We start from the raw sequence: 27,071 nt of genomic DNA, 5'->3' as shown, positions 1-27,071 counted from the left end.
TGGTCGCGTATCAACGCCGAAGGGGAGAGTTAAGAGTGTGAGAGGTCGCAAGCAATCATACAGATGCACGGCCACGGTCAAAGGTGCAGATCGCGGCCAGGCAGACTTGCGGCTAACAGACTTAGCTAAAGTGGCTTACGGGGCCCCGGCCCGGACCGCGGCGGGCAAATCCAATTCAACGTTAGCCGGGGAACCCAGACAATGTTGGGGTTTGTTGTTGAGACAGAAAACCATTGCACCAACGTCGCCACAAGTCAAGTTGAATCGCCAATCTAATAGGTAAACCACATCCTTTAAAACAACTGTGCTCACATCATTTTCCATCCAAAAACTTTTTCAAGGGTCTTGGAGTGATGCGAGAAATAAAAACTTACCTTCACGACTTACCTTCACAGCCTCCTTCGGCATCAAAACATTACAGAAATTCATTTTTAACCAAACCATTTTTTTCTCAAAGCTATTTTCACTGTCTCAAAACCATCTAGACTTTCAATCTTGAGTTAACAGAATGCGCGTGGCTCCCGCGGCGTAAGCTAAAGTGCAAAAGGATGAAACATTTGTATGTTGGCCATCATTAGCTAGGTGCAAGTGTACCTAATCAAGTGCATGAAGTCATCCTCTCACCCCGTTAGCGTACACGCCTCATTAATTATTCATCTTTTCTTTGACATTCATTTCTTAAAGCGTCGACGGACAAAGTGACCCCCCCCCCCCCCCCAATCTCCTCCAAACAGTGATTACGGATCAGCCGTCAAACGTCCACTACACCCGCTGCCATTTTTTTACCCCTGCCTTTGACACCTACTTAAGGTGAAAGGCTGAATCACCCCGCTATGACTCACTCCCCCCTTTTTAAATCCAGCAGCAACCCCCCCCCAACACATGCCAAACCCTGTCCCACCCCCACGGCGGCCATTAGATATTTCCGCCTGGATGGACTGAGCCAGTTTAGTGGGGATGGGTACAATGCAGGATTGGGGGGGAAGATACTTTCGTATCCAGTCCCACTTGAAAAAACACATAAACAAGCACGCACACGTGTGAATGGAGTTGAGATTTTAGCAGGATTTTGTACAGAGAAAAAAAAAATCACTGCAATTAGCCTCCTCTAAATATGATATTTTTTAATAAATGGTATTTAAAAATGGGTGCATGGAGTCAATTTTATTCGGAATTTGTAGGACTTTTTTTAACAAAAAAAAAACACTCTTGGTGAAAAACTGCCATTTGTTTGGGTTGACTAAAATGTGCGTTGTTTTTTTTTTTAACCATCTAAATTAAAGTGACTTTTTTTAATTTGCCCTAATAATAAATAACAATAAAAAAGACAATCATAGTGAATGGAGCCCGGTCTACTAAGAATTTAGTAGGATTTTGTATGCATAAGAAAAGCACTGGAATAGTTTTTTGAGACTGACCTCGAAAACGAGTGTAGAAAGAAATGATGTTAACATTTATTGCATTTATGTGGCAACTTTCTTGCAAACGACTATTACTCGCAGTGCGTTCACAACTCGTAATCGCAAAACATGACACACGCGCGCGTGTGTGTTTGCATTCATTGGAAACAACCGAATGGCATTTTACAGGTGGAGGGTTGTAAACTGGAGAAAGTGTGCGACTATGACGGCAAATTCCATGATAAACGTACAAGGAGCCGCTATGCGATATTATCTCGTCTCTTCTTTAAGCCTGTTACACTTATTTATTACACTTACCTTGTGACAAAAATATTCTTTCCCGCCTGACATCGGCGACCAAACTTTCTAGCGAGCAACCCCCATCACCCACCCCCGAGCTTTCCCAGGCCCGCATCGATATCCACTAATCGATAGATGACCGTGAACCTGACCGGAGGAGACGCACGGAAAGGATGCGGGATGAGGTAAACATGACAAATACACAAATGAATGCTAATTTCCACATTAAAACATTTGGAGTTGAAATAGCAAGATGATATGACTTTTATAAAGAAAAGAAAATAAATATGTTATACTTTGATAAATAAATGATAAATCCCCCAGCATGGTTCACCTGCTTGTGAATTCAGCATACAGTACAGTAGAATAGAAAACTTTTGATTTATAATTCAGGTGGAGAGTGTTACAAAAAAAAATGTGCCATTACTCATATTTTTGTTTCAGGTGAAGACTAACCAAATGTAATTTTCTCAATTTTTCCTAAATTTCTCATTTGGCTTGCATTTTTGCTAATAAATTCAAAGGAAACAACGGCCAATTTTTTATGATGTTCTCAATTAGTGGAAGTTCTTATTTCTGAAGAATAAAGATTTCCCTCAATAGTGTCAACTTGTGATGATTGTTCTCATTCAAAAGGCTGGAAAGGAGATTGTCAAAAATGTCTTACCGGGGCTGGACCGCGAAGCCAGCGACGACTTGAGTCTCCAGGCGCTGAAGTCGGACGCAGTTCTCTGAAAGACGAAGGGCACCGGCAGGGGGACAAACATGGTCCTCCGTCGACCTGGGACCCCTTTCTTTGCTCCTTGCTTTTTATTGTGCTCTCCTCTCAGCTTTAGTTCTCCCTCTGATCTTCTGTACGGACAAGAAACAAGAGCAGTTTTTGAGGGTTTTCTCAAAATCTTGTCTTGAACTCTTTTTTTTTTTTTTGGGTTCTTTTGTTGTCTTTTTCCTCTTTGGAGGTGAGCGTTAAAAGCTGGGAGGGGGGAGTGCAGGTGAGGCACTAAGCTCCCGCTGGCGTGCGCATGGACAACATCGCGGCTCCTCGACGTGTAGCGCTGGGCTCGTGCGCTTCTCCCGACCGTATGCAAAATGTCCTATTCTCGGCTTGAATGAATCGCATGGGGGAAAACAAAAAAAAAAGTCAAATTCCGGCCGCCGAGCGGCTGGCGATGGCTGATCAATTGACAAGTAAATCCATGCGGATGCTGCTCTCGGTTCTTTGGTACTCGATGGGATTGGCCTCCCCCCACCCCCCCTGTAACAACGGTGGTCGCGCTCCGTCACCGCGCAGCCTGAACGCGCTCTGCTGCTGGCGAGGTGCCTCAGCCAGGATACAAGAGACAAGAGACACCCACCCCTGCTTTTACACACACACACACCCAACCCACCCCCACTTTTTCCCTCACTCTCTCCTCCCCACAGCCCCCCGACACACACACACACACACACACACACACACAAGCGCATTGAACAGATTTTGACAAAGGTGAAAGGACCAAACGTATAGAAGTGTATCAGTCCAAACTCCGAAATTCAAATTCAAAGTCGGATGGTACAGAAAATAGTTCCTGGTATTTTTGTGTGCCACCTGAGTTTGAATTTGTATTGAACGCAATGAATTTTTTATACACCATATTTTTTTTTACACAGTCTTTAGCGTTCTAATTCAAAATTCATTCCTCGTCTTGCTTTTTTTTTTGCCTCGTATTTACTGGTCAATAGCCTTGGCACTTGTAACACACGGGGACGTAAACGCGCCGATCCAGCCGATTGATCCTCTGAAAACGTCATTACAATGAAGCCAATAATCACATCATCACATCAGCTGGAAGGACATCGATCGCTGCTTCCTCACACACACACACACACACACATACACACACACGTTTGATGTATATTTCAGTATGTGAATCTCTGCCTCGTCCTTCTTATGTTTACATAGGCGTTACAATTGGGAGTTTGAAACAAACTTTCCATAAAAAACTAAAAAATTTAGGCAACTGTAATATGAATCAATTATTTGCGCCTCATTCTGTAGCCTAGTTGAGAGTGTCTTCCTGGTAGGTATACAGAGACACAGACTATATTAGATGTGGTAAGGCATTTGATTACTGCTAGTTACTCCAAACTTAGTGACACGTTAAGCAGCATGTATGCTTTTAGAAAGCAGTACTGTCAAAGCACCAAGCACACTATTTGTAGCAACAAAAGCGAATAGAGACGTTGACTGTGTGGAGTGAGTAAGCGCTACAGATCATCATGGGTGCCAATAAAAATTCTTCCAAATACACTAATCAATACGGTAAATATGGCAGTCAATATTCAAGCGCGCCGTTCTCCTCCTTGCGCACTCCTGAAGGGAAAGGGTGTTAATAAGTTATTGATCCGTTACGGCCCCCGCGGGATCTCTGGCGGCGCTTTACATCACAACGGATACGGCGAAAGCGCCGCTCAGCTGACTCGGACGCCATCGATATTGGAAGCGGTGCTCTTCGGCGTGACAACGAGCTTCTGCGGGTGGGCGAACATTAGTACACAGTGAGCGCATTAAATCATTTTTAATGAATTGTAATGCATTATTTTAAACGAGAATTTACCAATGAGAAATTGTTTCATCTAAAAAATGATTTAAATATAATGAAATTCATTGTGTACTATTATGCAATGAGCAAAATTAAATGTTATTCTTGAAATTTACTAAAATATTACCAAAATCAATGGAAAACTTGTTCAGATGTGTGTAAAATGTGTAATATTCATATCAAATAATTGGTAAATTAGTACAAAGACAAATGCGATCCAATTACTTTATGATCAAATTGTATCATTATGCTGATTATGACAATTGATTAATTTACTACTCTATTTTATAGCTTTTATATCCACATGTTGCCTATTTTTATATTTCACAATATTGTTACTACTAATATTAAAAAAATATATAAAACCAAAAAAGAATGTACACATTTTGATGAACAATTTTTAAGCAAAATTGGGCTAAATCCATGTAATAGCTCATCCAAGACTCATGATGCAAATGTTTGGGGCACCAGATCAAAACGGATCATCTCAAATTCAATCCATGAAAATGGAGCATGCTGATCTTTGTTAAGGGCAGGTTTGTTGCTGGTTTACGTATCCCTAATATTCTGTCCTCCACTGAGCTCCTGTCCTTCACTATGGCATCACAAAAGAGCCCAAACAAGCTAATATCGCACCCCCTTCTCCCCCTCCCAGTGGCTCCCTCTCGCCCTCCCTCCCCATTGACAGATGACGTCCGCGTGTCCAATGAGCGAGCGAGCGAGCGGACGCAGCGACGGCTCGGCCCTCTGGAGCCCCCCTCTGCAGATAAAAGGCTTTGAGCGCCGAGGAGCCCCCACATCCCAACTCCTTCCAGACAAAAGCAATTATTTCTTGAAAAATATAGTGTGTGTTGTGCGTCCATCGCAGCTGGGGAGGCTGTGCGTGCGCGTGTGTACGTGTGTCTGAGTATATGTGGGGGTGTTTGGGTTTCAGGGAGAGGTGAGCATTATGGCGCATGGCCCTCATCAATAGCAATATGTTGTTGTTTTTTTAATGTTGTAACGCACACCTGATGATCACACCCATGTATTAAAAATTAAAAAAGTATATATATATACACACACACACACACACACACACACACACACACACAGTGCATCTGTCAGAGAGCTCACTGTTAAATGGCCGTGTCGTGTTGACAAACGAGGTGGTTGAATTAAATTCCCCCCCCATCAATAATGTGGTCGGGTTAAAGGGGGAGGCTGGGGGGGGGGGGGGGATGCTGTTTCGCAATCAATACTGACGTACAATTATGTCACAAGCTGTACCGCGAGTGCGCTGGAACGACTAAATGCACCAACACAAGCATGTCCCCGATATATTAAAAAAAAAACAGTATGGGGGCACAACCCAGGGACAGTATTACCATGGATACCAGAGGTTTCATGACGGGGACAACCCAAATTCTTACCAATATGGCTGCTGAGTATCCTTTTCTTACGGGTTGTGCCGAGGTCCGAAAACGAGTCAAAATACCGCGCTGGCGATAGTATCGCTGCTTGCTAGCGTAACGTGCCGAACAAAGTGCTTGTTTTATGCCAACACGCGGGACCTTTTTTCCCCCCTTGTGGATTTACAAGCGGCGTGACGCACCACGCCAACGCCAGAGACGTCGTAACACGCATGATGGCCCCGCTCTGGAACCGCCTAAACCGCTTAGCTCGGCACAAACGCAGCCCCAGCACGGCCGTCGGTAATGCCGATGACACGGATGGGGCTTTGCGAGCTGGCGTAACCTCTGCCGTGCCGATGCGCCTCTATGCCTGCGAGTCTGTGATATGACCGACTTCAACAGTGAGAGAGGATCAAAAGGAGAGTGCAGGAAATGGCAAAAAATAAATAAGCACACCAAAAGAGGAAGTGGAGGAGGTGCACCAAATCTGTGTTTGGCTTTAAAAATGCTCCATTTTATTTGTAGCTAGCAATTTTTAGCTTAAAAAAAAAAAATGGTGTATGTGTCTGGTGTCTTGAAGAGATTGGTAAGGGTTTGCCTGATGGTACCAAATAATTAAGCAAAAATAGTTTTTGAGGGCATCAGAGAGGATGTACAGACTTTATGTTCAATGGGGTGTGCTTGTATGAAATTCTTCCTATTGGTATGAAATTTTGATCATTTCCTCAATGAAAAAAAACTTCAGGGGTGTTCAAGGGAGGTAAATGATGTTATTGTAGCTAACAAACAAGTTTTCAAAGCACGTTTTATACTTACATTGGGGACTGAATCCTCATTCTCTTTGTCCTTATCCAATGTCATCTTTCCTCTTTTTGGTGACATGCTTGCCATCTTATCAAAAAGTGGTTGAGGCACCACTCTTGAGTCTTTTGGGCTCAGGTTGAGGAATCCACATCCAGTGCCCGACAATGACGACAGTTGATGTCCACAATGGAAGGGATGCACTCTTCGCGTCAACGTCGATTCCTTCAGCAAAATGTCACCCGGAGCAAAGTGTCGCAAATCATAGGCTGCAAGATAATATAGCACACAAAAAGTTGAAGCCTGGGAAAAAAAATATCGTAAGACTTCAACCTTGGGGAGTTTATAATCGACAGAATACTACTGCCATCCGTTGAAAACCGTGTCACACAAAAAACACATTTCTCAGAAAAATATCGACATAAAAGTGACTAATCCAGAGGGAAATTAGGAATCCCGGGTAGGCGTAAAATCCCTCAAAATAGCCATATTCCACAAGCGCAAAGTAAAAACTCAGAAACGTATAACCACATTCTATTTTTCTGAATTTCTTATGTTTAGGTAGGTCGCAGGTGTGCTGGACCCTATCCCAGTTGTTTTAGGGCGGTGGGCGAGTTACACCCAGAACTGGTTGTTTGGGTGCACATAAATAACCATTTGCACTTTAATTCACACTTACAGAAAATTCGGAGTGGTCAATCAGCCTTCCAAGCATGTCTTTGGAATGGAGGAGGAAACTGAAGAACCTGCGGGTACAGAGAGAACATGAAAACTCCATACAGAAAAGCCAGAGCAAAGATCGATAAAAGAATTAATTGCAGCGTCCGTGCATTCGTCCACCGGTGTCGCCAGGTCCGCCAGTCGGTTTCCCCCAACCTCTTTGCTTCTTACTTACGTTGCAGCCTTCCAAACACATTGGTCTGGTCATCCACTGGTGTGTCTTGGAGAAAAATAAAAAAAGATATCATCCACAAGCAAAAAAACAACAACAAAAAGGCATAATCCTCAACCAGGAAAATCTTTTTTAAAGAGGGTGTAATCCATAAACAGGGTAAAAAAATTAAAAAAAGGGTATAATCCACAATCAGAAAAAAAAAAAAAAAAGGCAAAATCCACAAGCAGGAAACAAATAAAAAAAGGTATAATCCACAAGCAAAACAAAAACCAAGAAAAGCATAATCCACAAGGAAGGGTCAAAATATACCATAATTTTCGGACTATAAATCGCTCCGGAGTATAAATCGCACCAGCCATAAAATGCACAACTACAGAACTTCCAGCCACGGAGGTGGAAGAGAGCTCCATAGAATAGGACCGGGCGTGCGTAAAAGCCATGTCCGAGCCCCATCCACCGTCCCCGGACAGCCATCCGGCCAAGCGCCGGCCCCCGACTTCCATCCACGAAGGTGAAAGAGAGCTCCCATCGAGAAGGACCGCCCGTGCGTAAAAGCCATAATAGTTTTTCAAACCTTCTGTGTCACTCCAAATCATTGAATCCTTCAAACTCTTCGTCCTCCGTGTCACTTACAAACAAAGCCGCTAATGATGCCGGTAGTATGTGGGGCCCTTCGTCATCTTCGTCATCTCGTGATCGAATCTTTGTCCTTTATGTAAACTGCCGCGCCACTGACGTCACTTGAAATTCAAATTACAGCAATTCCTTGCTACATACACAATGTTTCAAGTGTAGACAGATACAAATAAATGCTGACTCAAGTGTGCGCACACACACACAGACACACACAAGGAAGAGACAGTGAACGCGTGCGAACAGATTTAGAAGCTGAGATCAATGAGAAATGTAGAAATCAATGAAGTTAGTGGAGGAGAATCAATGGCGCCTAATCGTGATGCCGATGGCCCAAGTGAAAACAATTAAGAAGGAAGAAAAATGTTTAACCGCCATGAACTCGAGTGCGCATGCACACACACACATAGACACGTGTTTATTTACTGCTAGTCACTGCACAAATATATTTGAGGCTTTAATTATGATCTTAAAGGTGGAGGCCTGTCAGAGTGGGGATGTTTCAGGTTGTGGTTACCACGGTGATAGTCTGGTATACGCCTCATTTTACTCGTATGTCGATGACCTGCTTTGTCCACTTCCGATTGGTTGTTGTTATTTCCCCGACATATATTTTTCTAAGAGTAGTTTTGAAAAATATCAAGTGTTGTTCATATTATCTAAGATTAAACATGTATTTGAAGATGAATATGTTCATTCGTCCTATTAAGTGTATAAAGTTTTTTATAGAACTATATATATTTTGAATGTATTTTAGTATTTCTTTAAAAAACGTTTTACATTATTCAAATCATGTATATTTAGATATACATATGAAGTCTCATTTACATAATAATTTTTCAGTGTGTAACGTGGTCATTGATTCTTACATTAAAAAGTATAAATTCATCAAATAATTTATTTGTAGAAACATTTAAATTTTCACATTTTTTTACATTTAGAGATTTTAATTTATAGAGATCATGCTAGAATTTGTTACAAAATACTTTGTCATCATTTATGAGCACAATTTTCTTTGCTATTTGTTTCATACTATTTGTTTTTTTCATTAGAATTTAAAAATATTTTACAATGAAATGTATTAATCATTTTTTCCTAGAAAAGTTTAAAAATTTGAAAACAAATTTTTTTGTTTAAATATTCATGTGTGTGTGTGTGTGTGTGTGTGCGTGTGTGTGTGTGTGTGTGTGTGTGTGTGTGTGTGTACGCACTGGGTTGTCGTGGGGCCAATCGATAGCTGACTTGCGACCCCGCTACTGGCGGCGGCGCGGAAATCAATTGGTCGGCCCAATAACTCAGGTCGGCGTGTGGATTAGTGAAGTGTCCACTAATCAGGGAGTTAGTGAACGTGACACGCCGCCTATTAACCTATCGATACAAAACTATTGACGAGGCGGGACACGCCACCCCAAGCAGGAAGTGTCGGGGAAACCCCGAAACCGATGATAATGCAATTACCAGGAATCAGAAAATGTTTCTCTCTTACAAATTTGTACCTATTGCTATAACATACAGTACAGGACTTCACTCTGCATTGAAAGGGTGTTGTGACTTTTGGTGGATTTTTTTTTTTGTCAGAATTGAAGACAGAAGAAGCAAAAAATGATTTTCTCCTTAAAACAAGTATTTGATGCTGCGAGCCAAAATAAGCAAAGTGATGCAACAACGCGACGTAAGAGGCGGATGAAGGCGGGCCTCCCACACACGCAGCCCGGATTAGGAAACATATGCAGCCGAGTAGTAAAGGATTAAGGGGTGAAGGAGAGCGCTAAAGCAGGAGAAGAATGTTATGGGGAGGGGGCCCAGGGGTGGTGGGTGGGGATGTTTGGGGGGCTTGGCCGGACGGATTTCCAGCCCCACTTTCATCCTGCCTCCTCCTCTATTTCATCCTCTTCGCACTCACCTTGGTCTTTGAAGCTTCGCACGGCGGCGGCTGAACGACGGAGGCGTCGGGTCTGGCCTGTTTGCTGGACGTTTCTTGAGCTGCAATCACAAAACAATTATTATTCACTGGGAAATGAAGAGAAATATACAGGATAGAAATAAATCATACCTAACGTAACTTGTGGGAGGCGTACTTAGTCAGGACAACTGCATCCTAGATTTAAATTTAAAATATTTGTGTGACCTGACAGAGGAACTATTTTTTTTTCTTCTCAAGTGAAATTCTTGGACATCAATATCTATATTTATATCTATATCTATATCTATATATATATATATATATTTAGGTCGACAAAGATTTATCTACTATATCTGCTTCCCAATGTCTGAAAACTTTTATAACCATTGTCATTATATTTTGTGTAAGGAGAAGGAAAAAATCTATTGAAATTAAATTGTAAATTGTATTATTAAAAGCCATATCGCCCTGTGTTAAACATACCAGTCCTGTGTTTTAGTATAAATAATTAAACATTAACACTCATTTGATATTTTCTCCTCCATCTGTCCTTTTGCTTGACCTTTGAGGGTCCATGTGGATGGGGTCAGACGTCTGGGATAGCGCTGACCTTTGCCTTCCACGCAGCTGGACAACACATTCGCTCGTGTGTGTGTGTGTGTGCGTGCATGCGAGGGAGAGGGGGGGGTTTGTCCGGTCGCTTGGTGGACGACAAGGTCAAGTCGCATGTCGCCTACATCGCTGTCGAAGAATAGGCCGTAACACTATTGATCAAGGTGGAAGCAATCGATAGGCGCACTAGCGCTTCCCATTTCTTCATTATCTGAGGGTTAATATCTCATTAGCGGCTATTATCACCATGGCGACAGGCAGTCAGCAACACACCCGCGCATGTGACAACTCCCAGCCTGCATCACACGCGCGAGATGTCAGGATTATTGGAAATCAATCCGAGAGGAGTTGGTGTTTTCCTGCGCCATCGAGTCAAACAACACGGCACTTCCGGTGATGTCACAGAGAAGATCGCAAGACTGCCTACTAAAATCGGAGGACAAATAGAAATAGGTATAAAATAGCTTCCAGGATCAATTTCTAATTTTAATTTCATGCTTTCATTCATGCACATGAAAGAGTTCTATCATGAGAGACATGAATGTAAAAGTTTTGAAATTAAATCATTTTATTCTTCTTCTGGCAGATGATGCCTCGGAAGATTTTGTATACATTAAATCTGGTGGCGGTGTACCTAACACAGATTTTTAGACAACCACTATGCTCTGTTAATTAAAACACGATTTTACCTCAGTTTTTTTTAGTATAGTTGCCTACCACGACACTATCATGGCACCCCATGTTTCGATGTGTGATTTAAAATGGCCGTCTCGTCCTAGTGTCGTGAAAGTCGCCCACCACCACCACCATCCAAAACCTACTGCTCGCTAATATTGCTATATAAATTACTTTTTTAACGCTAATGTTGCTCCATAAATTAATTCCACTTTTTTTCAATAATTGGACGTCGAATACTAGTAATAATATCAAATTTTCTATTCATTCACACTGTCGTTCAGCTTTGAGCTCTTAGTCTTGCATTTTGATTAATTCATTAGGAAAACCTCAATTAGCGCCTCCCCACTCATATCTTCACTTTCTTCGTGGTCTGTGGAAAACCCTGAACAGTTGTGTTGCTTTAATATATTAGATATTGATTTAAAATATACCAGAATAGAAAAAGTCAATGTTAGTTAGTTAACAAGTTACGTCATGCATTGGTACTAGCTCGTTAGCTACGCTATTGCTACATGGCCATATAAAAATCTAATACTACCACACTAAAACTCGCGTTAAAGATTGATATAAACCTTCGTCAAAATTAAGTTTGATTAATATGTTAAAAGATATGCCTTACCTTATTTTTTCGTTTCGGCGGGTTTTTCCTTTTCCCCGATGTGCTATTAACTACAACCTGCCGCTCTGATCGTGTTTGAACCAATAACGATGAAGTATCTGTGACTGACAGGTCGATCTTCCAATGAGGCTACGTCATTATACAGTTCAAGGTTCACATTTTATCTACCTAGCAACATACTGTATGTAGCCTGTAGCCTGGTTGGTGCACACTGGTTGTGCGTTACACGTTAAAATGGTCACTCGCTTAAAAAACGTTCACAATCACTTGTGAAACAAACAGGAATTATGATGAGCAAAATTTTGCTAACTAACATGACAAGACGCAAACTACAGAGAAACACAACGACCTGTACAGACAAATTAAGGCGACAGTGAATTCTTATTATTTTTCTTCTTCTTGGTCTTTCCCTTCTTCTATTAAATAATTGTGGATTGCAAACAAAGACTAGATGCATAGTAGCGCTACCTACTGTACAGGAGCGTGTAGCACGCATGTGCCGACTTTGACAATCCACCCATCAACCTAGTGTCACTCAAATGTTTAAAAATTGCTTCGTTCACACACCTGATGCTTTCAAGGTTTTTTGACGCCTGTGTGTGGGGTGGGGGGGGGGGGGGCAAAATAAATAAAATAAAATAAACTCATCATATCAACCCTTCAGACACTATAATGTTGCTGTTTTTATTGTTCTTGTTTGTTAACAGAAAGGTCTGCTAATTCACGCAGTTGTTTTATTTTATTTTTCTACAGTAGGTCAGACATTTTTGGATGATTTAGATTTTATACCGTGCAATGAACGCGCGCTCGATCCTCACAAATGAAAGAAAACGCACAAAAAGTTCCTTATGTTTTAATTTTATTTTTCTATTTATTATCATTGTAGTCTATAGGGCGAAAAAAAAATCTAGAATATGAAAACGTTGTAATTATCATACATAATGTAGGATATTAAAAAGACCAAATTTGTATTTAGTACTTGCAACAAACACTAGAATTTATATTTAAAATGTTTGCATTTTTTAAATGAATTTTTATATGCAGAAGTATTCCAAACAAGTAGTTTGAATGTATGCATGCATGCACGATAAAAAAAAATTCCCCAACGAGAAAAAAAAACATTTACTTCAAATGCGCTCAATTATCAGTGTGTAAAACATGAATACAAATATTTAAAAAAAATTGGCAGCTATTCTGAACACAGTGTGCGTATAGATTTATTGATTTAGCACCTTAAATGTATCCAACACGCGTAAGATTAACACGTTCGATGACATTAAATCTAACATGAGTTCATTTCTGATGATAAACAACAAGAATAAGCAGGCGAAGTCCGCGTGCAGCGCTTGCACGAGACGTCGCGCTTGCTTGCATGCTCGAGAATCGATAGCCAGGCGCGTGCGTGTCCTCCACGTCCAGAAAAGCCCATTGAACGGTGAGCCCGTGACGTCACCACAGCCTCTCAGCCTTTTAATTGATTTGTCATAATGAACTCAAGTCTTGTCGGCATCGATTTCTGCGTCAGCCAGCTCATTAAATAACGTCGCCATTCGATAACAATTACACAACGACGCCACTAATAGAGCACGCGTGGGAATCTAAACGCCGTTTAAACATTTGAAAGTCGTATTAAATAATGACATAAAAATATGAGCGTTCATTGAATTGTTTAGATGGTTGAAAAAAATGACTGTGATACAATTTGCAGCAGTTGAAATCAAATCCACACGCCGACTTTTTTTTTTTTTTTGCCAGTGAATGAGAAAACGAGGAGGCCAAATGATGAGAAGATCTAGATGAAAAAAAATGGAATGAGGATGAGAGGATGGATGCGAGAGAAAAAAAAAAGGATAAGAATGAGAGGATGAGGTTGACAAGCGAGGTGTGGACAACAGGACGAGAAGATGAGTCGATGAGTAGGAGAGCATGAGAGAGGAGGGAAGAAAAAGGGGAGATGACAGAATGGAAGGATGAGATGAGGCGAAGAGGAGTACAAGAAAACCAGAGGGATGAAGGATGAGAAGACGTTGAGGCGCAGAAGAGGAGTCTGAAGAGGCCAAACAAAGCGTCAGCATCCGCGGGTGCAAAGGAGAACCCAGAGGAGGAGAAGGCGGGAGGGTGTCCTAAATGAAATGCTGCGAGGCCCCTGTGTTCTCGGCACGTGCCCCCCCCCTCCTAAAAAAAAAAAAAAAAAAAAAAAGAAAAGAAAAGGAGATGCGGCCCATCTGGATTCTTGCAGCCTGCAAAAGAAAAAAAGCAAAGAAGGGAAGGAAGACAAGAAGGGAAGGAATACGGCATGAATGAATATGAATAACACGTAGGATGCATTATTCACCTCAGGCTTTTTTTTAAAGTGCTGTTTGCATTCATATTTTCATATCAGCACAATATAATAATATATATAATAAAAAAATAGAACGTGTGAAATACTTAACTTGAGGAAAAGTACTTATTAAAACAAAAACACACATATTATATACCAGCCATTTATTCACTCATATATGGAATAATTACAAAATGCAATATATTTTTGTCTTTGTATTAATATATCTTTTTTTTTTTTTTATCATCCGTGTATGACTGACTTTTAGTGTTCTACAATTTGATAGAAAAAAAAAATCTAATGAAAAGAGCACAAGTGGACACCTCTGTTTCACAATCCCTATTAACACACGCGCGTGTGCGCACACACACACACACACACACACACACACACACACACACACACACACACACACACACACGACCAGTGCCCTCCAGGACCCCTCCCCATGACCCGGCGACCTAGGAGCCATGGCAACCCCCTGACCCATCCCGCCGTTGCCGTGGTAACAACCTTGGATGGAGCCCGTCTGACCAACACACACATGCGTACACACACACTACAGAGACCCCCCCCAACACCCCCCTCCCTCCCCGCCAAGGCGAGGCGAAGCGATCGATATTCTATCACACAGAACAGTGGAGCGAGAGAGAGGAGGCCACGGGCCAGCCAGATTACTGGGGGGAGGCGTGGGGCTAGGGAGAAAGAGGGGGGAGGTGTGGTGGGGGGGGTGGGGGTCTTGACAAAAAAAAGGCGTGTGTGTGTGTGCGTGTGTGTGCGTGTAGCAGTGAGGAAAAGGTTTTAGAGGAGGTAGGAGATGGAAAGATGGGTGTGTGTAATCAGGTAGGTAGGAGATTGAGAGAGTCGTGTGGGTGTGTGGGTGCTCTTAATTTCTATTTTCATTTATTTTGAAATTGTTCTTATTCTGGCTCAGAATGTCGGAGTGAAAAGGAAATAAATAATAACACAAAACTATGTGTCAAGATTTCTATTCTGACTCATTATATGGCTTAGATATGTCATCATTTGAAAATGTCTCCCAGTCTCTTCCCAAATATCCTTAAGAAAAATAGCAAATTTGAATATTGTACTGCTGGAATGTAAAAATAAAGAATATCACGTTTTCTTTTATTCAACGGACATTTCGCTGTTGTGTTATGCACCTTGGCCACTTGGGGGCAGTATATAGACGCGCATAAACATGAGACGCTCGCAGTGGTTCACTACTAATGTATAAAAATAGTAGCCATTCTTATAAAGAACCCCCGCCCCCCCATTGGATACCCACCCGGGCGTCGGCTCAGGTCCGTGCTTGCGTGTGTGTGTGTCGAACAAGAGAAGGAATCAAGACAGAAGAGGTGACCTCTGTCCTCACTTAGAGGTGCGTGCAGGACCACTCACTTGTTCTGTGAGCCTTGTAATGGGATTCATGAAACACACACACACACACACACACACGCACAGGCGCACACACACAGGCACACACACACACACACACGGACACACAGAGAAGCAGTGTGAAGTCAAAGTGTCCAACCTGAAGCTGCTTCCCTTGCTTGATTTCTGTGTGCCTTTTAACACTTCAACTCAAGGTGAAGCTCAACTCTGACAACGCTGCCGGGTCCTGTTGGCTCTCAGAGTAAGAAGTCAGAAATAGGATCAAGTTGATCGTATTTTTTGTGAAAGATTGAAAATAAAAAATAAAAAAGGACGCTAGGACACAGCAGATGTCAGTAATAAGTGTTCACAGCGTTTATTTCCATTTTCATGACAGAAAAACAATAAATGAGAGCAAAGTAAAAAAAAAAAAAAAAAAAAGACATGTCTTCTGTTTTATTCCAATTTATTTTCAAACATTGTCGTTTTTCTGCTGCTGTTTTGTTTCCACCGCTTCAAATCATGAAATGGGAGAGAAACCTCTTTTTCCCAGGACTCACAAAGATTGGAACTTGGAAAGAGTTTACAGCAGGGGTGGGCAAAAGTGTGGCTCGCTGCAGGATTTTAGCCGTACGGTTGTTGTCATAAGTTTTAAACACCCTGGCCGAGTTGGTGAAATATTGTACGATATTATTTGGGGGGAAAATATGACTAAACACGGACAATCTCGTTACTCTTTTTATTGCTGTGTTTTGTTTTGTGATTGTGCTATTCTGAAATCTATGAATTTAGATCCCATTCAAAATAAATACAAAATAAAATCGATGCCTGATGACTCACCCAACGTTTGCCCACCCCGGCCTGCCTGGTGCTTTTACAAGGACGGCGGGTGTCACCAACAAGACAAGCATCAACACGTATGACGGGTGGGGGGGTGGGGTGGCGTGGGGCCGAGATGGAGGGCTGAAGAGGAGGGACAGACGGTGTGCTTCGTCACGTGCCGATTAAAACTAACAGCTCTGACACTCACAGATAAAAATATTTTAAAAAACAATAGCCAGTCACTCATTAGTTAAAAAAACAAGCACAAACATTGTGGAAGGTTGGCGACACGGAGGAGGGGTTTCAAACCCCGAACCTCAGCACTGTGAGGCAGGTGTGCTATCCGCTCCGCCACCAAGCTGGAAACAAAAAGGTGCTCAAACCTTTGCACTGGATTTCTGACAAACGGCGCGGCATCGGTGGCGACTTTGGGCGCCGTGGCAACAAGCGTCGGCACAATGGCGGTGTGTTGGCAGTTTTTGAGCTGAGTGTTGGACGAAAAATATGACGGCGAGGATGCGTGGCAACATCCTCTCCCTCTCCGTCGTTGGTCCCGGCGCCATTTCTTTTGTTTTTGTAAGTGAAGAAGATGGCGGAAGAGTAAACGTCGGCGGCTTGTCACCTTGGCAACGCGCACTTCTCTAAATGTAAACGACGACAATGGACGCCGACATTTGTACGTGGGGTGAGGGGCGGGGCTTGTGAAAGGGTGAGGAGGAGACGAAGGGGCTGAGGAGGGATGATGTGACATTTATGATGTTTTGATAATTTAATAGTATGTCTCCCTTTCCACCCATCCTGAACACACCACAAGAAGAAAAAAAGAGAAGAAGGGGGAAAAAAAACAACAACAACAGTGTCAGCACTTTTAACGATGAATCGCAGAGTCCTTCGCACGCGCGTGTGCACTTACCTCCAGGGTTTCGGCGCAGGATGAGCTTTCGGATCTCATCGTAAACAAAGATGAGGAAACTGTATGGGAAGGCGCAGAACCACCAGCTGGCCCTAAAGAGTTGGACCGTTACTTCAAAATTAGCCAATGTGCCAATTCGCCGTCCCCGCCCGTTTCCCTGGTTTCGTGGCTTACTTGAGCGGGTACATCCGTAGCGCTACGTCCATGCCGGGGCAGTAGGACAGTAAGGCGGCCAGAGCTGTTTCCTCAAACAGGCCGAAGATCAGAATCTTGTTCCTGCGGGGAAAAAGTAAAAACCAAGGTGAGAGCAATGTCCTCGCAGAAGATGTGGAAGGAAGCCAAAGGGTGGCTAAAGGAGCTTGTGAAAGTAAGCCCTTTGCTTCCACCTGGTGGCTGCTAACGTTAACTACAACTGGAAGAGAAGACTCGAGAGGGTCAACAGAACTGCGCTGATGGACCGACCTCATGCCCTGCTGGAAGACGGAGTTGCGTCTGGTCTTGCAGATGATGACGTCAGCCCACTGCACCACCACGATGCTGACGAAGAAGGCCGTGTGGCACGTGAACTCCACGATCTTGCGCTGCTCGTACGTCTGGGGAAATTGGAAATGTTGCTCGGTTCCTCCGCGTTGACACAAAAAGAAATATTTCTGATGCGGCTCGTACCCATTGTTGCCCGTAACTGTCCTCCAGGTCGTTGTTGGAGCGGTCGTCCCAGTTGAGGCGAATTCCCATCAGTACGGAGGGCCGGAAGCCGTTCTCTGCCATGATGACGAAGTAGGCGAAGAAGCCGCCGAGAGCTTGGATCATACCTGAAGGCGCGGCCGCGACAAGGGGTGAGGTGGCGGGCCAGCAATGAGCGAGCGGGCGGGCGAGAAGCGGCCACCTACCGATCTGTCCGTAAGCGATGCTGATCAGCCTCTCGTTGACCAGTTTGTCCCTCATCGGGTTCCTGGGCTGACGCTTCATGATGTCGCTTTCGGCCGCCTCGTACGCCAGCGAGATGGCTGGCACCTGTCACAAACTTGACTTACAGATATATTCATAGAACTTAACGGTATAAAAAAAACAGGTGACCTTTTGGCCATTCTCACCATGTCCGTGCCCAGGTCGATGCAGAGGATGGTGATGGTACCCAGAGGGAGCGGGATGTTGACCAGGATGAAGAAGAGGAAGGGGGTGATCTCGGGGATGTTGCTGGTGAGCGTGTAGGCGATGGACTTCTTCAGGTTGTCAAAGATGAGGCGGCCTGCGAGGACCAAAAGGTTCACGTTTGTCCGAGATCGCCTTGCCTCCTTCGCAACCCTCCGCTCGCTCACCTTCCTCCACGCCCGTGACGATGGAGGCAAAGTTGTCGTCCAGCAGGATCATGTCGGCGGCTTGTTTGGATACGTCCGAGCCGGAGATCCCCATGGCGACGCCGATGTCGGCCTTCTTCAGGGCGGGAGAGTCGTTGACGCCGTCGCCCGTCACGGCTACGATGGCACCCTGGCGACGGCGGGAAAAATTGCTTGCGTTCATTCCGCCCTCAATTTCGTTTGCTCTCGCCGTACCTGTCTCTGGCAGCCCTCGACGATGATGAGCTTCTGCTGAGGTGAGGTTCTGGCAAAGACGATCTCCGTGTGGTTTCTTAAAATGTCGTCCATCTGGTCCTGGTCGAGGTCCTTCAGGTCCGTTCCGTGGATCACGCAGGCTTTGGCGTCCCTACGGCGGCGCCACACCGGGACCGTTCACTGCAAGCCTCAGAGCGCGCGTGGCCGTCCATGGAGGCTCGTCTCTCACCTGGGGTTCACCTGACTCACGGGGATGTTGAGACGCGCGGCGATGTCCTCCACCGTCTCGTTGCCCTCGGAGATGATACCCACACCCTTGGCGATGGCCTTGGCTGTGATTGGATGATCACCGGTCACCATGATGACCTGAAGGAGAACCAACGGTGTGAAGCAAAGCAAAGAGACACGAGTGAAAACGCAGACGGCTGCCCACCTTGATGCCGGCGGAGCGACACTTGCCCACGGCGTCGGGGACGGCGGCGCGGGGCGGATCGATCATGGACATGAGGCCCACGAAGCAGAGGTTGTCCGTTTGGAAGTTGACGTCGTCCGTGTCAAAGGCAAAACCTTTTGGGTAGGAGTCCTCTGGGAGGAAGAGGTGGCAGAAGCCTGGCAGGGATCATAGAAGACAACTTGAGATGCTTCCCCCAATATTCAAAAGTCCAAATCCATTCCTTGAGTTGTCAAATGTGTGCGTAAGCTTAATAAATGTTGGAGAAAGTTTACCCAGCACTCGCTCCCCCAGGCCTCCCAGTTCCAAGTAAGCGTTCTGGAAGGCCTCCTTCATCTCGTCATCCATGGGCTGCTCGCGGCCCTGCAACATGATGGTGGAGCAGCGGTCCAGGATCCTCTCGGGGGCCCCCTTCATCACCAGCAGGTAGCGTTTCTCCGACTCCTCCTCGCTCTCGTGAATGGAGAGCTGGCGACCGACAAAAGGACAACTCGCCGTTCCAATGTGCGCCTAACCTTGCGGCCAATAAGCGGCTTGCACGGACCTACCTGATACTTATTGGTGGAGTTGAAGGGTATCTCAGCCACCTTCTTGTTCTTGTCCCTCATGACCTTGACGTTGCCACAAGACAGCTCGATGCATTTGAGCAACGCCGACTCGGAGGCGTCGCCGGCCACCTCGCGCTTGAGGATGGGCAGAGACTCCTGGCCGGCCTTGAACACGGCGCGGTTGCACAGCGAGGCAATACGGGCCAGGGACACCCAAGTCTGGGAGCTCTTGTCGAAGGAGGAGCCTGAGGGGGCGGACGAGAAGCCGCTATTCCAACGAAGCTATTCCCACTCAGAGTCTCGGCTTTACCTGACTGGTCCTCGGTAGTGTCGGCCTCGTGGATCTGGTTGTCAAACCACATGTGAGCCACCGTCATCCTGTTCTGGGTCAGGGTGCCCGTCTTGTCCGAGCAGATGGTAGAGGTAGAACCTAGTGTCTCCACCGCCTCCAGGTTCTTCACCAGGCAGTTTTTGCGGGCCATGCGTTTAGCGGTCAGAGTGAGACACACCTACAGGGCAAAGAGCACAAAATGGCTGTTAGCCTTGCAGCCAAGTCAACATTTACACTCTGTTATCGGCGTGCTTGCGACCGTGACGGTGGCCAGCAGGCCTTCGGGCACGTTGGCGACGATGATGCCGATGAGGAAGATAACAGCCTCCAGCCAGGAGTAGCCCAGGACCAGCGAGAGGACAAAGAAGCTGACGCCGAGGAAGACGGCCACGCCGGTGATGATGTGGATGAAGTGCTCGATCTCCTTGGCGATGGGTGTCTGTGAAAAGCGTTTCCCGAGGACGAGATGAGATAATTGCACGGTGCTGAGCCAAGCGGCCGGCTCACCTTGCCGGTCTCCAGGCCCGAAGTGAGGGTGGCGATGCGGCCCATCACGGTGCGATCGCCCGTGCACACCACGATGCCGCGAGCTGTGCCTGGACACAGGATGGAAGGGCAAGCAGTGTTATGCAACCACATGAGGGCGCCAGATACAACTTTATGTAGCCCTCCTTTTATTGACCACTAGAAGGAGCGAGTGTAGCACACTAGAGATTCACTTCTCATATATGCCATCATAAAGCTTCAGTCAGGGATGTGTGAGGAAGTCAAAGTAGCTACAGGTGCTTCTGGTCCTACCTTCCACACAGTTTGTGGAGAAGAAGGCGATGTTCCGGGTCTCCAGAGGATTTTCATGGGTGCAATCCGGCGACCTGGTCTGAGGCTCCGATTCGCCAGTCAGGGAGGAATTGTCCACCTTGCAGCCGTGAGAGGAGATGATGCGGAGGTCGGCGGGGATCCGGTCTCCCCCCTTCACCTCCACCAGATCTCCGGCCACCACCTGCTCAGCGTTGATCTGCATCTTCTCCCCTTCGCGGATCACCAGCGCTTGCTGGCAACACACAGGCAACACTGACTTTTTCCTGCCTTTTCCAGTCGTCCACTAACATACGCTGAGTCGTGAGGTACCTGGGGGACCATGTTCTTAAAGGACTCCATGATCTTGGAGCTCTTGGCCTCTTGAAAGTACGAGAAGCAGCCGGTGATGATGACCACGGCCGACAACACGATACCGAGGTACAACTGGAACATACAAGGAGGTCTTGGGTTAAGATGAATCTCAAACTTCCTGGTTCGAGATCATGCCATGATGGACCAAATATGTCCACCGGTTCCCCCTTAGTCCAACATGTGCTCTGACCTTTGAATTGCTAAGGAGGCCATGACATATAGCAGGAGTCAAACGGCCCCCCGTGACAGCACATGACCCGCCGCTGCCATTTTGTTCACAGCGCACTCCATCTTCCCCGTGAGGAGCATCTGCCCTCGACTCAGCACTTTCACAAGCCACGAGCGGGCGGGCATGCGCCGGCCGTGTTGTACTTTGCACTCACGTTGTCCCCGGCGGGCTCGTCCTCCGTGGCGGCCTGGATGGCGTAGGCCAGGAAACAGAGGATGGCGCCGATCCACAGCAGGATGGAGAAACCACCAAACAGCTGGCGACAGAACTTGACCCACTCCGGAGTAGTGGGCGGCGGGGTCAGGGCGTTGGGGCCGTCTCGGGCCAGGTACTCAGCGGCCCTTGCGTTGGTCAGACCCTGGACCAGGCACCAAAACATGTAAGTAACTGAACAAGGAACTTGAAATCTAGCAAGAACTCACCTGGACGATGTCAGTGGTGTACTTCCTGCAAACCTCCTCCACAGACATTTTGTGCTCCGTCTACAAATTTCAAGCCAAAACGATTGGTCAGCTTCAGCCGGGGTCATCTTACAATGTGAAGTGCCGAGATGCTTACGATGGGGACTTCCTTCTTCAGGTCGTCCATACCCTTGCCTCCTTTCTTCTTGGGTGACTCCTTCTCGTCCTTCTCCTGCGTGGTGGCCACGCGGTAGCTGTCTGACCTTCCATACTGTCCATCACAAGAAAAAAAAAAAAATGGTCCAATTAAGTAAATGTATAGTTTATTGAATAGTTCAAAACTGTGTTGCTATGGCAACCTGTTTTGACATCTACTCATTGTGTCCACCTCCTTCAACGGTACAAGCTACACAACATTGTGACTTTTAGGACCTTAAATTAAGTCTTGTGCGTGTGTGTGTGTGTGTGTGTGTGTGTGTGTGTGTGCCATCTGTCATTTGACATCCCGCAGATTACAGCTGTTTACTACACTATCAGATTAAACGTAGCAAACAACAATAATCCCAAGCGCCCCATTGACTTTCTTCCCAGTGTCCAGCGTGCACGGAGTCAGAACCATGAGCACGGCCGTGCGTTCATTTGCATTTTAATCAAGAATTTCTATCGCCAGAGTCCGGCACAAAACGTTAATATGATCACGTAGAACAAGCGAGGCGCCTTGGCGGGAGATCCTATCTGCTACTGTGGCAATTTAGCGCTAACGAGCCTCATCAATTTCGAGGATTAAATCACTCATTTGCATACTTTGAATTTATTATAGAGCATGTAAGGCGGTACGGTTAGGTTTGAATTGCCGTCTATGTACGAGCTGGCAGGGGGGCGTTATCGTTTTGGGCAATTTTCCAGGCGAGCTGCAGGCCTAATGAAGTCAAATTGATCAGAACGTGAGCGACAAGTAAAGCTGTAAAATTTCAAACGGGAGCGTTCCTCGGGCACAGCTAACTCCCCCTCGCAAATAATTCTCATGCAAATTGTTGTAATTTATTTGATTTTTATTTTTTTTTCAGACCAATACCACTCTGAGTACTCACTGAGATCTCCCGCGTCAAGTACTGCCGAGGAGGACTTACTTAATGTCAGATTTATTCAGTGATTCACAGAAGCCAATCGCGTTCGTCGTATGGAATCGAGACAAATCAATATCCGGCGACATCGTTGGGATTGCCGAGCGGTGGGCTCTCGATTCTGATTGGTGGACGCTCGCTGTCGCCGTCACCCACGCCAGACAAATCACAGATTACACACAGATCAGTGGAGCAGTCGACCTAGAAACTGCTATATGGATGAGGGGGGGAGGAGGGGAGGGTCCTCTATAATCCACGCTCCCCCAGCCACGTCTGCTTTTGCTTCCTCGGGTCCAATCGCAAAACTGAACGCCAATCCTGATGACGACTACGTACGAGGAACAATCAAACATTCCGCACAGCCACAGAGGTGAAGCGTCGCCGCCAGAAAATGTCATCAACAGGTGATTGACAGCTAACAGCAGGTGTGATGTTTCTCAGCAACATCCGATACGCAGAGAAAATCGAAACATTTCAAGGAGGGACGACCAAGAGGCGCTGGAATTTTTTCTCCGTGTGCAAACGTGTGTTATGTAACGTAAGTGTATGGAAACGCCGCTAAGTCCTGACGTCACGGCACACGGGCGCAGAGAGCGAGTGAGCGTTTTCATCGATACAAAACTCACACACTCGTACTCTGATGGAAACCAGATATAGATAAAATATTGACAAGTTATGCAACGTTCACGATGAACATTAAAAAGGCCGAGAAGCGAAAATCAGGTTTCATCAAGCACCTTGGGTGTTTATGTTTATTTCGAATGAGCACCTGACACAATTCAACTCTGGTGGTTTGAATCGACATCAAACGGCTCCACAAAGATGATGATGTGCGCCAAAGATAACGTGAAGACATTCAAAAAAAAATGTTTTAAAAAAGATGATAAACATCAAAGACGCTTTCTCCTCCTGCCGCCGAATAGACCTTAAAGCGGCATCTTTGGGTGCCCAAAAATGTTTTTGTTTTTTTTAAATAATCGTCAATTAATCGGTTAGCGGAATTTTTATCTGCAAATTATGTACATCGACATAAAAAGTCCATCTGGGTCAGGCTTTCATAATAATTTAGTTGTATGATGAGCAGGTTAATTGCCATCTCGTGGATTTCATTCATTTGTACGCTTACGGCGTTTCGCACCAATTACGATAATTTGTTGCAAGGCGAACAAAAGGCGAGACATTTCATCAACACGACAGACGCTTACTTGGTCTCTACACGTGTCATGAGGGGTCGCGTGACTGACATTGAATACGTTCTGGCCGCGTCGCAAGTTGTGTGACGGCTCCCTGGACTCCCGTGGTCTCCCTCCGTCGGCCATTTTCTTTCCTTTATTGTCTGTGTTGTGGCGCAATGGGAGGCGTGGCTTGCTTATTATTACTTTGTTTTAAAGGGAAGTCTCAATATATTGCTGGGAAGGGGATTACATGATTTTTCAAAACCATTCCACATGGTTGCCAATTTTATTCCTCGATACCTCTGAACGTTTTCCCACAATCCTCCTCAAGGTGACTCGCCGTCTGCTCGGTTCTTTGCCGTCTCGCCAATGCCGATCCCAATCTGACCTTTGCTCGAGCTTCATCACCCGATTGATTGACCTCAGATGCCTCGTCACTCCCGCTCGCAGAGTAAAAAATCACTCACAGTATCAAACTCTGTCGAGTTGGCCTCGAGCGAGCTTGCCGACAAAGCGTGACAGAGCGCCGCAACTTCTCCGGCCTGGGCTGAATGCTCTCTCATCCCACGATTCCAACTTGCCGCCTCGAATCAGGCATGGAGGAGACTCCTCCACCAATTGCACTTCTTAAGTTGGACTGCATGCAATGGGACACTCGCTAGACTGCGTTTTTTTAGCATGATGACTGTCCACTGGTAGAACATTGCGCGGAGCCTGTCAGGCATAGTGTTTCGTCTCGAAACTCCAGGACAGACAATTCATTATTTTAATCATATCAACCCATCTAAGAAACCACTCATGGACTCTGCGCCAGTAGGGGGGACAACAAGAACTTCAACACTTGCACATGTGTGTGTGTGTGTGTGTGTGTGTGTGTGTGTGTGTGTGTGTGTGTGTGTGTGTGTGTGTGTGTGTGTGTGTGTGTAGGGGGGGGGGGGGGGGTTACACATGATGCAACATGTAACCATCGCTTTTAAATCATTTAAAAAAGGCCATTTATTAGATTTGTTTTTCTCAATGATTGTAATCATTTGAACACCACATTGTCCAAGTGCATGTTTGAAGCATGCCCCATTTTACCAGCCACCTTACTCAACACACATCATTCCCTTGCATTATTTTCTATGGAGGTTCATAAAGATATCAGAACAAAGCAGCCATTGATGGCAAGAAATCAAAAAACGTTTTTATTTGCTTTTGGCTATTGAAAATAATGAATGATTCATTAGGAATTGGAAAATGAGATCATAAATAGAACTTGGGAGGGGGGCACCCATTTTGTCATCATGGGAATCACAACCTTCATCCAGTATGTTACAAATGCTGTCAATGACGGCAAAGGCTTACAAGCCTCCACCTGTTATCACACACACTTTGACTAAATGGCGTCCCGCTGGTTAATGGCGGTTGGCTTTTTTTTTTTTTTTTTTTCATTGTTATGTTCCTATTCATGACTAGAATCTCGACAGGGGGCTTTGAAACGCAAATATATCAGACCTGCAAATCTGCAAAGTGCTTATAGCCAAACGTTTCCCCGTGGTTTATATAAATGCAATTAGAGTAACGCGTTACTCCATTACTCCGCATCTAAATGCTGCGGATTGCCTTTTAAATGTGGCGCAAACAGCGGGTCGGTGAGAAAGCTGCAAGATGATCTTAAAAAAAACGTGGAAATGTCGTTCTTACCCCCATTTTGGCTCTCCTGTGAGGTGAGGTTCCAGCAGGTGGACTTAATTGTCCGTTAAAAACAAAGAAAAACTCTTCAGGTGGGCGAGGATAAAAATTCTCCCTTCACTTGTAGGCTACGGCTTTATGGAGACGTAGAAAGTGTCATAAAGAATTGTTGGAAATAAAATATCAGCACAAAAGTCCAAAACGGAGCCGTTCTTCCCCTTCGCGCAAATGATGCCGCTGGAGAAAGTAGCGCCGCGCAGATGTTTGGATGCCATGTCATTCCGCGAAGCTACTCGCCTGCCCAGATTCCGCGGAAGAAAAATAGAGCGTCAAAATCGTTTTTTTTTAGAAGCACAGTAATGGAAAAATAATCCTAAAATTTTAAATTGAAAAGGAGAAAATATACTTTAAAGCACAGAGGTGGCAAAAGTACTATTCACACTGAAATAGCATTAAAAATACTGGTGAATGTAGAATTGGTAAGTTAGCCAAACATTTAAGAAGCAAGAGTGCGTTACTTTTGAATAATATTGTCCAAGTAAACCTTAACAAAACATTTTCAACCAAACAATTATTTCCACTATGTAGTTTAACAAGTTCACTAAAATATTTTATTGAGGAAAAAAAAGCGCATTTGCCACAGTAACTTATTTTCACATAATATTTGTACTTTGTATTTCCCCTGAAAGAACCAAGTGGGAAGTGTAGCCACTGTGGCTACAAACTTGACCCAAAGAAAATAGATTAATCTGCTTTAAGATGGCTGACATTCATGAACATAATGACAAAAGATGCCATGCATAACAGTGAGCTTTTATTTAGCCATGGTTATTTTCCACCTGCTGTGGAGCATTAGGCAATTATATGCATGCTTTTACATCACACAGACACACACACAGGACCTGCAAAGATGAATAAGAGGCAACCATGTCTTCTAAAAGAAAAACCCGAATATATGTGAGATGAATGGGATCAATATCGGGCGCCATCATAATTGCAGCATGGCCTGATTTCTCTCGTGTTGGCGGTGCAGCTGCTTCATCCTTCATTTGTGAATGGAGTAGAGGGCAACCCATGGCATGAAAAGCCACTTTGGAATACTAAAATCTGATGAAGGAGTGCAAATACTTGTCGCTCATTGGTGTTAAAAAAAAAATCAGTCA

The 27,071-nt window shown here is 45.0% G+C and overlaps 2 protein-coding genes across 10 annotated transcripts in view; both read right to left on the bottom strand.

Moving 5' to 3' along the window:
* Positions 1 to 12,224, bottom strand: part of LOC147041196 (POU domain, class 2, transcription factor 2-like) — a 37,230-nt gene extending 25,006 nt beyond the window's left edge. For 5 of the 9 annotated variants that reach the window (XM_085939998.1, XM_085939995.1, XM_085939996.1 and 2 more), the window contains exons 1-5: positions 11,818 to 12,224; positions 9,909 to 9,988; positions 7,157 to 7,417; positions 6,493 to 6,746; positions 2,368 to 2,552 (exon numbers count right to left, since the gene is read on the bottom strand). In XM_085939998.1, the coding sequence (XP_085796124.1) occupies positions 2,368 to 2,552; positions 6,493 to 6,512 (205 nt within the window). In that variant the 5' untranslated portion in view covers positions 6,513 to 6,746; positions 7,157 to 7,417; positions 9,909 to 9,988; positions 11,818 to 12,224. Of the gene's footprint in view, positions 1 to 2,367; positions 2,553 to 6,492; positions 6,747 to 7,156; positions 7,418 to 8,005; positions 8,113 to 9,908; positions 9,989 to 11,817 lie in introns of all 9 variants that reach the window. The other 4 variants (XM_085939994.1, XM_085939993.1, XM_085939991.1 and 1 more) reach the window with 4 other exon arrangements.
* A 3,651-nt stretch (positions 12,225 to 15,875) lies between these two features.
* Positions 15,876 to 26,152, bottom strand: LOC147041195 (sodium/potassium-transporting ATPase subunit alpha-3-like). Its single transcript, XM_085901492.1, has 22 exons — positions 25,921 to 26,152; positions 22,093 to 22,206; positions 21,957 to 22,016; positions 21,689 to 21,892; positions 21,264 to 21,377; positions 20,934 to 21,186; positions 20,643 to 20,731; positions 20,395 to 20,574; positions 20,115 to 20,313; positions 19,805 to 20,049; positions 19,532 to 19,724; positions 19,239 to 19,414; positions 19,035 to 19,171; positions 18,806 to 18,956; positions 18,572 to 18,740; positions 18,347 to 18,501; positions 18,143 to 18,266; positions 17,919 to 18,064; positions 17,715 to 17,845; positions 17,427 to 17,528; positions 17,253 to 17,344; positions 15,876 to 17,137 (listed from the first exon to the last, which is right to left on the bottom strand). The coding sequence occupies exons 1-22, from the start codon at positions 25,924 to 25,926 to the stop codon at positions 17,109 to 17,111; spliced, it is 3,069 nt and encodes a 1,022-aa protein (XP_085757618.1). The 5' UTR covers positions 25,927 to 26,152; the 3' UTR covers positions 15,876 to 17,108.
* Positions 26,153 to 27,071: the final 919 nt, after the last annotated feature.

This window comes from Syngnathus leptorhynchus, chromosome 20 (genome assembly GCF_054491065.1).
Source record: "Syngnathus leptorhynchus isolate UIUO chromosome 20, UIUO_Slep, whole genome shotgun sequence".
NCBI lineage: Eukaryota > Metazoa > Chordata > Actinopteri > Syngnathiformes > Syngnathidae > Syngnathus > Syngnathus leptorhynchus.
Note: the sequence above shows the minus strand (reverse complement) of the source record. Positions and strands in the feature narration are given on the sequence as shown.

What these genes read in the sequence shown, in the direction of transcription:
- LOC147041195 (XM_085901492.1), bottom strand. An exon ending in CCTGGGGGAGCGAGTGCTGG is followed by an intron (nt 19,415 to 19,531) that starts GTAAACTTTCTC and finishes GATCCCTGCCAG; the next exon opens with GCTTCTGCCACCTCTTCCTC. An exon ending in CATCGCTTACGGACAGATCG is followed by an intron (nt 18,065 to 18,142) that starts GTAGGTGGCCGC and finishes CCGCGCCTTCAG; the next exon opens with GTATGATCCAAGCTCTCGGC.